This window comes from Camelina sativa, chromosome 17 (genome assembly GCF_000633955.1).
Source record: "Camelina sativa cultivar DH55 chromosome 17, Cs, whole genome shotgun sequence".
In the NCBI taxonomy this organism is placed as follows: domain Eukaryota; kingdom Viridiplantae; phylum Streptophyta; class Magnoliopsida; order Brassicales; family Brassicaceae; genus Camelina; species Camelina sativa.
Window position 1 is genome coordinate 19845766 of NC_025701.1, and position 13935 is coordinate 19859700.

At 38.7% G+C, this 13935-nt stretch overlaps 2 protein-coding genes and 1 pseudogene across 4 annotated transcripts; all 3 read right to left on the reverse strand.

Moving 5' to 3' along the window:
* Positions 839–5407, reverse strand: LOC104757700 (ATP-dependent RNA helicase DEAH13-like). Its single transcript, XM_010480462.2, has 7 exons — positions 5243–5407; positions 4979–5142; positions 4830–4890; positions 4445–4747; positions 4146–4361; positions 2547–4055; positions 839–2454 (listed from the first exon to the last, which is right to left on the reverse strand). The coding sequence occupies exons 1-7, from the start codon at positions 5309–5311 to the stop codon at positions 1066–1068; spliced, it is 3711 nt and encodes a 1236-aa protein (XP_010478764.1). The 5' UTR covers positions 5312–5407; the 3' UTR covers positions 839–1065.
* Positions 5380–10261, reverse strand: LOC104757699 (SET and MYND domain-containing protein 4-like). Of its 3 annotated transcripts, XM_010480461.2 has the most exons (15): positions 10088–10261; positions 9787–10008; positions 9608–9679; positions 9280–9481; positions 9045–9175; positions 8673–8880; positions 8488–8561; positions 8265–8399; positions 7675–7806; positions 7296–7451; positions 6952–7185; positions 6476–6642; positions 6279–6393; positions 6101–6181; positions 5380–5864 (listed from the first exon to the last, which is right to left on the reverse strand). In XM_010480461.2, the coding sequence occupies exons 1-15, from the start codon at positions 10214–10216 to the stop codon at positions 5640–5642; spliced, it is 2283 nt and encodes a 760-aa protein (XP_010478763.1). In that variant the 5' UTR covers positions 10217–10261; the 3' UTR covers positions 5380–5639. The 3 variants fall into 3 exon arrangements, with proteins under 3 accessions (XP_010478763.1, XP_010478762.1, XP_019094718.1); XM_010480460.2 differs by having other exon boundaries at positions 8488–8880; XM_019239173.1 differs by lacking the exon at positions 10088–10261 and having other exon boundaries at positions 8488–8880; positions 9608–9705; positions 9787–9875.
* LOC104759643 overlaps positions 10443–13935 on the reverse strand; it is an 11498-nt pseudogene continuing 8005 nt past the window's right edge.

Below are 13935 nucleotides of genomic sequence, written 5' to 3' on the forward strand. Positions count from 1 at the left end.
AAAAAAAAAAAAAAAAAAAAAAAAAAAAAAAAAATTACAACTAAGAACACAAAAAAAAAAACTCACAAGTTAATTAGGAACCCTAAAGAAGCCAAGTAGCTAACACATTTTCATATAAACAAATTTGCAACCCAAATCACATTTACCTTTAACAAAATCAAAAGGGAATAGCCAAAAATCACCTACAGATGCGAAGCAAGCAGGGAATCAAACAAATACACAAACCCAAAAAAAACAAAAAAATTGAATATTCAAGGAAAAACAATTACCAAAAGGACGACCGGAAAAACAATTACTAGCATGAAAGACATAATTTCAATCCTCATAGTGTCCTCTACATCATAAACATTACTTTTCTCCTATCCGTTCAAGAGGACATCAAATTTTCAAAAAGAACAAATACATTCCCAATTCAATAACATACAAATAATAACCCAATAAACCAACACATTATAAGTCTTACAGAGAAATTGGGTCCGACTGAAATAAACAAAAATAGCCAAAAAAAAAAGAAATGTTAATTATTGATTTTCATTATTTTTAAAAATTACTCCAACAGTTTACAAAATACATATGAAAAAATAAAATAACAATCCTACCAGAAAATGACAAATAATAATTAATTTATCACAGCTAACAACTACAGAAAAACAACAACTTCAACTACACAATGTTAACTTTTAATTATAATTTAAAAAAACATTAAAAAACAAACAAGATGAACTTAATTGTTTTAAAATAAACAGCAAACTAAACTAAACTTACTGCAAAACCTATTTTTATAAAAAATGTCCAACAAAACAACATAAGGAACCAAAATCTAATACAAAAACAAACATAAAATATGAATTTACTTAACCAACATAATAGTATACACAAAAAAATTGGGAATACATCTTAATCTAGCTACTGCGCGTAGCGCGGGTCAATTGCTAGTATAATTAAAAATTAACTTTCACCATTAATATCAAAATTTTCTCTTTTTTCTTTTTTTGAGATAGTTCCAATTAAACAAAAAAAAAAGGGTTTAAAATGTGTGAAATAACATCTAAACACACAATTACCTCATCTGACCTGACCACTTTCTTTAACATGAGCCTCTTTTAGCATTGTTTGCCAAAGCTCTTTGACACGATGACGAAACTTTTTCTGAAACCAAACTTCAATCTCTGAATAAAGCACCTTCGGGTTCTTTTCCCAACTCTTTCTCAGACTCTCCAAACTATCAATCTTCTTCTCTGTCAAAGCTATCACCAAACTCCCAACTCTTTCTAAACCCCAACCTTCTCTTTCCAACAACGTTTCAGGTTTCCCAGCCAACAACAACCTAACCCTTTTGAAACAAGGCAATACCTCTCCTTGAAGCAAAGCGCATCCGAATGCCGCTGCTCTGTCTCTATCCTCTGTTATTGCCACACTGTGAGCCGGAAGCTCCCAATTATAAGGACCGAAACTTGGCACCACCCAGCACAAAACTCTATCTTCCTCACTTGAGTAGTATGGTTTCGGGTCCTTGAGAGGCGTGGAGAACACACAGAGAGATTTAGCGTGCTTCACTAGCCATTCCGGCTTCACTCGTGTAGCTCCGTGCATGTACGGTCTGTTGGTGAGTAGGAGCTCGCTGTAGACTAATAACTCAGGAGCTGAGTTTATGAGAGACGACCAGCGGTGCAAGAAAACAGGTTCTTGAACAGAACATGCTTGGTATTCTGTCGCCTTGGTCTTTCTGGCTACACGGTCTGCCCATCCCGCACATATGGCTTCTCCTAACAGTTCTTCTTCGTTCTGTAGAAGAGGGCTTTTTGAGGATGACGATGTGGTGATTCTCCATGACTTCTCCACGTCTTGTATAGTCCCATGACTCCATGAGAAACAGTCTTCGGTTTCTGAGAGCTTACAACAGCTGAAAACAAGTCGCAAAAGCTGATTTTTGAGCTTAGACATCTCGTCCATGGTCTTCAAATGCAGTCCATTTGCCTCGCAGAAGCCTGTGCCACTCTCTGAGACCTCAAAGGTATGCAATGCGTAAGCTACAGTCAAAGCATCGCTGCTCGGGTTGGAAAATCTGTTCCGTGCGGCTTTGATCTTCTCTTTCCGCTCCTTTCTCCGTTGTTTCTCGTCTTGCTTGACGGTTTTGCTAGCATCTTCGGACTCGTTTTTCTTGTCTCCTTCAAACTGCATTATCAAAGGGTTTGGTAAGCTCAATGCGGCTACCGCTGCAACCGCGTATCCAAGGACAAGATTCGCGCGTGAGTAATTCCGGGTCTCTTTTAGCATTTGGATGACTGTGAGAAGCATTCTTGAGTGACGTGGACTCATGGGATAGTGAGACATAGCCTTTCCTAATGATGTTAGCCTTCCGTTGCTGTCTAGAGCCTCTAAAGCTTTTAAGCATCGTTCTGCTTCTCTAATAGAAGATGGCTCAGGCGGAGTTGGAAACGGGAAATTCTCAACCTGTTGGCAATAGAAAAACGCAAAGATTCATCAAGACATACAGAGAAGAAAGAGATCTAGTCCTTTGACAATAGTGGTTACAAACGTCTTACCTTTGGAATGTTCATAGATTTCATGAGAAGAACGACTCCATCAACAGGAACTTTCGTGATTTCAGGAGGCGAAGATTCCTCAAATATATTGCTAAAAACCGCAGATGAATAGAGACGATAACAGTGGCCAGGTCCAGTTCGTCCAGATCTTCCAGCTCTTTGACTAGCCGAAGCTTGGCTAATCCAATCTACCTCATAACTTTCCATACCAGTCTTAGAATCGTAATTCTTCACTTTAACCCGACCTGTATCAACCACATACTTTATACCAGGGATAGTCAGAGAAGTTTCTGCTACATTAGTCGCCACAACCACAAGTCTTTCTTCTTTCTCAACATCCTCAAACACTCGAAGCTGTGCAGCTGGAGATAGCATTGCATAAAGCGGAAGAACACGTAATTTTCCTGGAGTAAATGAGGTTTTCTCCTGCTCAGCCTCTTGATCCTCTGCTGCAATGGACTTCGTTGTCTCAACAGATACGGATCCATTTTTATCTGACAAAGCATTAAACGCTGCTCGAAGAGCATCAAGCTTCCCTTCCTCTACAAATGGATATGCAGAGCTGTCATCAATGGTCTCCCAGTCGCTGTCTTCATCAGACTCATACATATCTTCTTCAAAATCATCATCATAGCTACCATCACCAATATCGGAAGGATCTTCTTCATGTGAGCTAAACCTGAAATTTTGATTGTTGGAGCCATCATCAAATGCTTCAGCAATTTCCTTCATGTCAATACCACCAAAAGAACCATCATCGCATTTCTTCTTTGCGGAAGCATCTCTTTTAGCAGCTTGAACAACAAATTCCTTTGAAAAACTACGTAACTTGTCACATAAATGATCAACTTCTCTCTGCCCTGTCACAAAAACAAGTACTCCTCCTTGTGGTAACTTTTTGTGAATTGACATCACTTTCTTATAAGCTTGACCGATATAATCAACAATCTCAGTCTTCTTGGAGAAATGTATAGTTACTGGATACTGTCGAGTGGGAACCTCTATAAGCGGAGGTACCTTGGGGAATAACCTTTTCCCCGATACAAAATCTTCCACTCGCAATGTCGCACTCATCAATATAAGTTTAAGTGGCGTGATAACTTGGTGTTCTGAGGTTACCGCACATCCAGACTGAAGACTCTTTTGTTGTTCCACGTAGTATTCCTGTCGGATTTTGATGACTCGAGTGAGCATCCCAATTAAAATGTCTGTGTTCAGGCTTCTTTCATGAGCTTCATCGAGAATTATCACAGAGTAACGCCTCAATAAGAAGTCATTCTGAATCTCACGAAGTAAAATACCATCGGTCATAAACTTGATAGAGGAGTTGTCACCAATCTTTTTGTCGTACCTAACCTGGAAACCAACTTCTTTACCTAGATGAACACCAAGCTCAAATGCCACTCTCTTGGCAGTGGCAAGGACAGCAACACGGCGTGGTTGGGTAATCCCGATAATCCCACTTCGAGAAGTGCATTGCTTTGAACCAAAACCAGCTTCATAAAGGAACTGAAAGATCCAGAAACATAAACTAGATTAGGTATATAAAAAGGCCTGCCTATCTGAGACCATAAACTCAGGTATCAGAAACAAACTGACCTGAGGAACTTGAGTGGTTTTACCACACCCGGTTTGTCCTGAAATAATAACCGTAGGGTGATGATTAATAGCTTCCATAATCTCCTGCTCCATCATTACTATGGGAAGATCCTTCCTCGTCTCTTCAACTTCGGCTGGTCTTGTAACATGAACTACAAAGGCAGGCACACGAGGTCCTTGTACAGCAGCTACATCCTCATTCTCAATTTCCTCGTCCTATTTTAATATGGAAACCCATTAGAACCAATCAAACCACAAATATACAGTAGGTGAACAAGAAACTTTCGGAGTTGACAAACCATTCTTTGTGAGCCTTCTTCTCCATCATCAGCACGATGTAGGATCATATCAAAAGTAGTGTCGTCTACCACGAGCTTGTTACTAGTATCTTGAGCAGAAACAGAACTGAGTTCATCATCAACCAGTAGTTGAGAATCAGTTACAAAAGTAGGAGTATCAATCTCAGCATGTTCTTCGTCATCATAATCATGGTCATCGTCTTTTTGCTGGTCGTCGTCGGCTGATTCATCAGAAAGCTCAGTCACAAAACCAGCTTTAGAAAATTCCATTGCTCTCCTACGTTTCTCCAGCTTTGTCGCTGACTGAATTAAAACAAAGATTTTAACCAAACCACAAACGGAGAATCAGAACATGAAAAGATAGAAAATTTTCTGTCTGACTTACTCTGCCTATAACTGTTGACGATTGTAAAAGCGATGATATATCCTCAGGTATCTTGTACTGTCTGTGTATAAAAATTCAATATACCCAAAATTGAAATAAAAGAAAAAAAAATCAAATAATTTTTACGAATTGAAGCGTTGATGACATACTCTAACGCCGCGGCAGTGTATGCATAGAAGGTTTCATTCTCTTTCTCTTCCGCCAATTTCTTCAGCTTCCGTTTCTGAGAGTTGCTCATTACCGCCGTTTCTTTATTTGAAGTCAGTTTCCGTTTCCGGGATGTTCTCGAAACCGTGTTCTTATTTGAGTTCAGCTTATCATGCATAGCAAATTCCAAAATCTCATCAGCAATTAGAATCCCCCAAAAATCTTATTGAGGGAAGAAAGGGTTTTGATTAGGATTTCTTTGTTACCTTATTGTTCTTCTTCTTTCTTGGTGGCATTACTTCTAAATTGCAATCGTCTCCCATTACATTTGCCATAATCCTACAGAATCGAATCGACCCCTACCGAAAAGCTAATCGGATCTTCAGACAAGAGAGAGAGAGAGAGAGATAAACCTATTTTAAAAAAGGGGTTCTGATTAACAGCAACCACCGCATCGGAGATACAACAAACTTTTTGCCCAAAAACGTCAACGTCGTCGTTTTCGCGACTTAAGTCCAAAAAAACACTTGTTAAAACTTAAAACCCTAAGTTTCGGACAAGGACCAGAAACTAAACCGGGCACAAATCAAACCGGGCACAAATCAAACCGGGCACAAATTTTTGTATAAACCATAGCAGCTATTACAACACAAACTTTTTAGGTTAAGATGACAAGTTCACAGCGTTGGCAGCTTCTTGCTTAAGACATGGGAGATAAGAGAAGAGAGTCTCAGCATGTGACCCGTAATACTTGGAGAATATCTGAGACAATCTCTTTGTTGTCTTCCATGCTCCACTTGAATCACCTGATGCTAGCTGAATGGACGCAAGCTTCACCATCTCATTTCCAATCACCACGTGTTCATCATCATACAACCTCTTCAGAATCTGCCACCAAACACCAAATTTTTTTTATCTCACATCTCTCACCCGTACCACTTGGGGTTAATGAGATTTACACGCACAAAATAAAAGTTTTTACGGTGGTTTTGAGGGATTTCGCTTGCTCGAGGAGTTTTCATATTTTATACAACCCAACCAGCTGTTCTCACCATTGCCAATCATTGAAGCACTTTGTGGTCTAAATCGAAGCAGTATCAGTATATTAAAGGTTTTTTTTTTACCTTAATGGATGCTTCACAATGCTTTCTTGCATCCAGCAGTTCTTCAGCTAAATAGCAGACCTGAGCAACCTTATCCTCCGCCTGAACATACAAAATTCTTGAAACGTAAGTCATGGAGAGGACAAGGCTTAATCACAATATGCGATATGGAGTAACAAGGCTTAGGAACTTGACTCACATCAGCAATGTCTTTGTTATACATGTGAAGGAAATTTCTAAGCACGGCAATGGACCTTAAACAATCTGATAATAGAGAAACGTTGGCCTGCCCTGAATTTTTCAACTCGTCCACCCTGACACACTCAAGAGATCCAAGTGTTACAGAGAAACTTCACAATAATATTAACTTGAAGCTTCAAGTAAGAACCCAGGCACCTTCTTAAGTGATTCCAAGCTTTGTTCACTGCTGCATGAGAATTTTCTATATCACTGCGGGAACCACATTTCAAACATATCTCAGGTTCTATATGAAAGGAACCTCTCCGTTTACTGAACAAACTTGAAGCCACTTCCTCAACATCAGTATGCACCTTATCCCACACCTGTGAAAGCAACACAATTAAACCCATACTCAACTATATTGGTGGTAATGAATGCCGTTAAGAAACATTGCCTAAATCCTTAAACAGATAACAGCTTAAAGTTACAATGGTCATAACACCATGGAAACGTTTCATCGCTCTACTCCAAGAGGAATTGAGCAGCAGAAAAAAATTCTGCTTTCAGTAAGAAAGTAGAGCTGTCTAACTTGGCAGTTTAAGAATGACTAATGAACACCTTCATTAACAGCAGGGAATTCTTTTCTATTAAGTGCACGGAAGCTAAACCCTGATTAAAATATATCAGATTACCTGAGTGTGATGATCCAGGCTTTTTGGAGCAGTCAAAAAATGATTTAGCTTCTCGGACACGCATGTGGCCACATTACTATCCAAAACTACACCAGTACAGTCTGTATTGACACAGCAATACCCATTTATAACTAGGTCAGATAGGTTAATTTGAGAACAGCAACGGCACCGACAATGGAAAAAGTATTCTTCTTCAAGAAATCTAATGCGATCTTTGCAATCCCATTTTCCGACCTGTGAATTGTAATGCATACTCATTAAAAAGGTATGGAATTCAAATGCACTCAGAAGATATTTGATACAGAACAAGGTAACAAATAGAGACAAGAGGATCACAAAAATACCTCAGGACCATATGAAAGTTCAAGGGGACAACCCATGGGAACAAACTCTGTTGTTTGCACAACAAGTCCACGTGAAAGGAAGTACAAATGGATGTTTGGCTTGCAGGAATGATTGAACAAACTACCAGTTTTATAGAGAGCCTGACCAACTCGGATCTGTGGATAAAACAACAATAATTGACAAAAGAATAAGAGATCTTCAGAACGGACCAATGTATGTCATAACCTCCCATGGTGGACGCTCACCAAATTTTATAGAATAGCAGTTTATAGATAGTTCGCATCTTTGTAAGTGGTAATACCTAGTCCAAATGAGTTCTCTAAGTGAGAAAGGGCATAAAATAACATTCTAACAAGCAGTAACTCTGCCAAGACAAACCTGCTCTAAACTCTGAATCTGCTCTTTTGCTGAGACGTTTCCAGATGGGATGCATTTAAAAGAATCGCCACTGGATTTCATGCGGACAACTGCTATAGAGTTCACCTTGATTTGTGACAGCAGTATGATAGTCTACACAGAGAGGAAAAATCCAGACAGCGGTCAACACCTCATATGTAAATTTTGAAAAGAAAAAGAAGAACAATGCCAAAACATAATGTTGCACAGGCGTCATGTACACAGCTATACTTCTCCATAAATTCATGATATTAGGAACTCATCGAGAAAACCATATAAATATTGTTTTAGGCAGTAAAGGTTTTGGGCAATGAGGATAGATATAATCCAAAAATTAAAAACCATTTTTAAAAAATTGATTATCCCAACGATAGGTGGTAAACTAAAGTCCAATGAAAAAAGATCATAAAAGCAAACATCCTTGATCATCTATGTATGCAAATATATCTTATAAGCCTAAGTCACCAACAATTACTGAAGTCAATATGTCAGAGCCTGCGTAATTTCTAAAGAGCAAAGTTAACTTCAATGAGAGATTGATTGGGTCAATGAGGGAGATGTAGAGGACACACCTGTGTCACAGCAGCTTCACAGACCGAAAGATCAGGGCAGCTTGATTTACTAAGGCACCAAATCAATACTATGGAAATTAGATGCAACTCCAACTTGATCTCTGGATTCATCATAGAGTAGCTATGGGAAAGTTCCTGTAGAAGACATTGGATAGTCGCTCCATTATTGGATTTGCTGGACTATTGCAAACGATGGAAAACTCTTTGCAGTAAAAGGACATACTAATATCTCCTGAAGGTTAGAAAGATCCGTAGCTGCTTTCCCTTGATTTATCAATTTCATTATAACTCGACCAGCTAAAACAGCATCAGATGTCAGTACAGCAGACCAATTGGCTCCACGACACTCATGCTGGTGTTCTTGAATGCACTCATTTTCAGAATAATATATATCAGCTGATGTAATACCTTTGATATGCTCAACGATATCATCGGGTAGATTCTGAAAAACGTGGTGCTTATCCCTCTCATTTGTGGACAGCATTCCACCTGATTGAATTTGGCAGGACTCTGAGCAGTACACAGGTATTGAGCATGAAGGACATGGAACAGCATCAGCAGGCAACTCATTCAGGCAAAAGTGGCAATGTGTTTCCCGACAACTTTTTGATATGACCTGTACGTGGCATCAACATGTTCAGTAACAAAAGAAAATGTATATGTTAAAGCATAAAAAAAAAATTAATATCTTCATTTGTTACAGAAGCTAATGAAGGCTAAAAACATCTAAAAATTGGCTGCTCTTCGTTTTTAAAAAACCCATTGTATCACAACTCATACCACACTAAAAGGTTCTTCGATATGTATCACAGACGCTAGTTCAATATCACATTCTGATACCATACCCCTTCCTTTCTCTTTTGTCGACACACAACGCAGCTTTACTTCCGTCTGCACAGTTGGCAGATGATCTACAGACCAATAACCGAGACAGGTCAAAATTTAGAAATCCCGTCTAAAACTCAGTATAGAAGAATTCATAGCGAAAAAATTATCCTAAAGGTTCTAATCTCACCCTCGCCAGCATAATTGCTTAAATGACATTCATCGTATTCCGATGTTTGCTTATTCTGGTAGTCAGAAATAGCATTGCGTTCATTTTGTAACTGCTTCTTCCCTGCCAACGATGACTCAAGCGACATAGAAACAGTAATGTCATGGAACGCATCTTTATAGTTTCCAAGAAGAGTATTAAGTTTGCCTCTCCTATACCAAGCCTGACAAACACAAAGTGATCAATGAAAACTGGAGTGACAATGGCAGAATCGAAAGCTGAAATCTCTTAAAGATCCAAAATTAAAACTGTAGCAATAAGAACGGAACTAGTAAGCATATAAGAAGACCTTAGCATAACAAGGATCAATCCGGAGAGCACGATGGCAGTCCCGTAAGCTCTCTTTGAGCAGCCCAAGATTCTAAGACATAAAACATATATGAGAAGCTACAAAAGAGAAAAAAAGCTTTAGATATTCAATGATGGAACTGGGTAAAAGGAAAAAAAAAAAAAAGAGAGGTTAAATACATGAAGGACATTAGCTCTATTCAGAAGCAGAGAAGCAAGTAAGCTCTTGTCTCCATCAATGGCTTCTGGAGGAGCAACGCGTAAAGCTTTAGAGTAGAAACGCAAAGCGTCGTGAAAATCCCGGCTGCGAAAGCTGAGATTTCCTCGTCGTTTCAAGTCCAGAGATGTCTCTTCGTTCTTCCCACAGCAGCCCAAATCAGGATCAGCTAACTCACTCACCGCCTGAAATGACAAACCAAGGAGACCTGTGAGAACTCCAATTGTGAGAAGAGTAGGTTTTGGGGTAATTTTGTACGCCTACTTGGTGGAATTGGGGAAGACCCATAAACAAACGGAGAAGAGAAGAAGTAGTTGTGAGAAGATCATCGTCGCTGCTCGATTTCACTGTTTGGAGAAGATCTTCAGGAATCAGCGACTTCAATTTCTCCATTGTTGCCTCCTCACTCACAAAAAGCCTCCCTCAACTCTCCGTTTGAATTCAGTTTTTTTCTTTGCCACAACCACCATTCTACGAGTAATGTTCGGTTCGGTTCGGTTCGGATTAAATTGGTTTAATCCAGTTTTTATAATTGAAGAAATAACCACTAAAAACAAATCCAAAACCGGTTGTATTGGATTTTCAATTTTGTATCCATGTAAAAAAAGAAAAAAGAAAAAAAAATAAAGAGAACTTGGCTTTCATTTTCTTGTTCGAGTCCATAGAAGAGACTTGTTTTGACTAAGACTAACAAAAAGCAAAACCCTGATACAATTATTCACACAGATCAATCACGTGGCCCCTTTTTTTTTTTCCAATTCACCACTTTCTTCAACCGGTTGCAGAAGATACAGCATCATTTGAATCAACCTTCAACTGAAACAAATCAAAAACAAACAAAAACGAAACATTGCTTATTAGACTGATCAAACATAATTTGCATCTCTGCTGATTATCATTATTGCAAATTTTTACCAGCTTTAAGTGATTGAGCAACGCCTGATGGAGTTGTGCCTTAAGCTTCTGGCACTGCTCCAACATCCTTCCTGAGTCCATCGTTTTCTCCAGCTCCAACCAGAGTCTTTCCACTGTTGTATAAGGAAACCAAACCCCTGATACCTTTTTCCTCTTCAATACCTCTGCTGGCTTCTGTTTTTACACAAGGGAGAAACCAAGGCTATTCAGTCCTAACTTCTGTGTCATGCTCATCAGAGAGTATTAACAAGAACATGTCAATGCAAATGCAATCTCATGCTTAGTCCAATGTTTCTTAAGGGTATTAATCTGCAACCTAATTGTTTTACTGTTTTGTGAGATTCTTGCAACTTAAACATTCTCTAAGTTTTGTTATATTACTTTCAGTTCGACCATGATAAGCTGTAAAACCCTAGCAAAGCTACAAATCCTTATATGGAGAGAACTTATCCTGTAGCGAGAGTCTCCACAGATAGTTCATAACTTACCGATGATGCAAATGAGTCCATGTACTCAAGTAGCAAATTAGTGGCCTCTGTAAGACGCCCATAATCAACGTATAACTGAAACAAAGAAGCAGGACTTGCTTCTTTCCCAGCCATTCCCAAAGATTTTTCCTTCTGACCGTCCTGTCGAAGACACAAGAAACTAATCTTAAATAAAACCAGAGGATAAAAGACCTTACAAAATTGCTTCTTTCCATGGTTGGTGTAAATGGAAAGGGACAACAATAATTCCATTGAGATATAATATACAATCTCTTTCAACATTAAGTAGGCATGCTGTGCCAAACATCTCTGACACTGTCTTGATTTATGATGATATACAACAGCAACAACGCATAACTCTACTATAGAATCTGCAGCTCAGATATATTATTAATGAATCAAAAAGGCTTACTAATGCAACATTGTTCACGCATGTTAATTATTTCGATCAAGGATGTAGCAAAACCAAATTCAAAATTTCATGCCAAGAATTCAAAGCTACTTAAATGAATTAAACTCTATATACTGCATACAAAAAATGATCCATTAAGACTATGCTAACATATATCCAAAATATTACCTTGAACATTTGTATCAGCCAGAGAGGTAATTCGATACACGAATCTGCTTGAAGAAGTGTTGAAGCAACAGAAACTGGTAGCCTGGCATGTATGTCTATGTACCTCTTCTGCATTTATACATATCCAATACACAAATTATTTCAAGGAACAAACAATGAACAAAACCTGGATCAAGCCCTCAAGCAACATAGCACATTTCCTAAGTGAAAAATACAATTACACTCCCAGTAAAGGAAGAATTCCAAACTCCCCAAGCCCTAAGCACCAATTACAAGCCTTCAGGCACACATGAGCGAACCAATTACACTACTAGAAAAGGATAGCGACAAAGCATGCTGGTCTCGTTGACAGGAATTGTGAAAAAAATAGGGTACGCTGTTCTGGTTTTAGTGACCAAAATACTATTAATATAAGGATATGCCTACAATCCAGGATGCATTCTTGTTGCATCAGAATTCACAACCATTTAGATTCAGAGCAACTAAGGACCTATCTCCGGAATAATACTGCCCACGAAGACATTCCAACACTTTTCAATGCTCCCAAAATCGGGAGGTAGAATAAACTAGATACCAACAACAACAAAAACTATATTTGCAATCACAGATTCAGAAGTTACTGACCAGATAAACCTCAAGAATTTCCCAGTCACCGGCCAACTTAGTGCCCTGAACAGCAGGGCTTCTATCAGGCGAATGAATAACTTCTTCATCGTTAGATGTTAACATAAGATTAGGCCTGAGTTCATTTCTGTAAAATAAATGAATATATATATTAGTGCTATGTTTGATAAGCCAGGCAAGTCAACAAGTATCAATGAAAAACCAAGCAACTAAGGAAAAGCCACTCACGATGTCCACAACGTTCCTCTAGCAGGGCAACATTTAATTGCCATATTCTCAAATACCTTTTCCAGCTCCCTGAGAAAAAGCAGTAATTCTTAAACCTACGTAGTTCTCAAGGAATATGACTTCAGCAAATACTAAGCAAGAAATTTACCTTTTCAATGCTGAGCCACTCCAAAATTTTAAAACAACAGTGAATGCCATGTCATACAAGTTTGCCTGGACGAGAAGGTCAACCAAATCCGATGGTGGCTTTTCAAGTCCTGAAGTAAAGAAAGCAACACATAATTATAGAAATGATTGTACGAGATGACTTCGAAACAATCAGCAGGGTATCTGAAACCCTTCTGGAATCAAATTATGCCTTAGGTAAATTGTATAGAACACAGTCATGCCACCTAGCAGTCTGCCATGGAAGACAGGTCTAAATTAACGATGCACAAAAGCTACCTCATAAAGAAAAGGAAACTGTCAATATTTAATCCTTTCAACAGTGACAACAGATCAAGCTCTTTATTTCCTCACATCACATTTGGGGTGAACATACTCTGCAATTTTCTGACAGACTACAGTCGCAGAAGCCTCTTAACTAGTTCTAAAGCACCGATTACTCATAGTTCCAACTGCTGCCTACCCTATACTGTAAAATCTAAACAGACCATGGAGGAATTGGAAGACAATTTTACCTGAATATGTCCACCCGAAATTTTTCAGAGAAAGCATGTATTCAGCAGTAGTAAAAACAAACTCGTTTTGGAGTTTCTCAATATCAATGCAACTCTGCTCCCGTTTGGGCTGGTCATTACCTGCAGAAAAGGTAATTCAAAATGTCGCTATTCAAGTGATAGGTATATATTAAAGCAAAATGATGCTTCAGGGCATAGATTGTGGTTAGTACAATAACGTAAAATTTAAATCTCAATAAGAAAACACAAGTAAAATATGTGGTAGTGAGGACTAACATTTTTCTCCTTCTGATATTCTAGCCTTTTTAATCGGATAGCGTTTGGTTTCTTCTGGTAATGGATCAATCCAAGCATACCCAGGATGAACAAGAGATAATGCATTCACAGCAGCAGAAAGTCCATTAAGCCTCTCTTGCAAAACCAGGGACATGTGTTTGTAATCCTTGCATGCTGCCTCGCTTCTCAAACGAGCAGAAAACTGATACATGTAACTTGCCGCCATTCGCCAATTGTGTCTTCTCATCTCATAAGCATAAAGCAGCTTGTATGGATTCGGCTTCATCATTATTTCAGAACGTCCGGCCTACAAATCGTAGA

Excerpts from the sequence above, each read along its gene's own strand:
- LOC104757700 (XM_010480462.2), bottom strand. The coding sequence starts at position 5,311 with ATGGCAAATGTAATGGGAGACGATTGCAATTTAGAAGTAATGCCACCA. Across the intron at positions 4,362-4,444 it reads AAGAAGGCTCACAAAGAATG|GACGAGGAAATTGAGAATGA; the intron begins GTTTGTCAACTC and ends ATATTAAAATAG. Across the intron at positions 4,056-4,145 it reads AAACCACTCAAGTTCCTCAG|TTCCTTTATGAAGCTGGTTT; the intron begins GTCAGTTTGTTT and ends TGGATCTTTCAG.
- LOC104757699 (XM_010480460.2), bottom strand. The coding sequence starts at position 10,216 with ATGGAGAAATTGAAGTCGCTGATTCCTGAAGATCTTCTCCAAACAGTG. Across the intron at positions 7,807-8,264 it reads GTGAAGCTGCTGTGACACAG|ACTATCATACTGCTGTCACA; the intron begins GTGTGTCCTCTA and ends CTCTCTGTGTAG. Across the intron at positions 7,452-7,674 it reads AGATTCAGAGTTTAGAGCAG|ATCCGAGTTGGTCAGGCTCT; the intron begins GTTTGTCTTGGC and ends TTTTATCCACAG.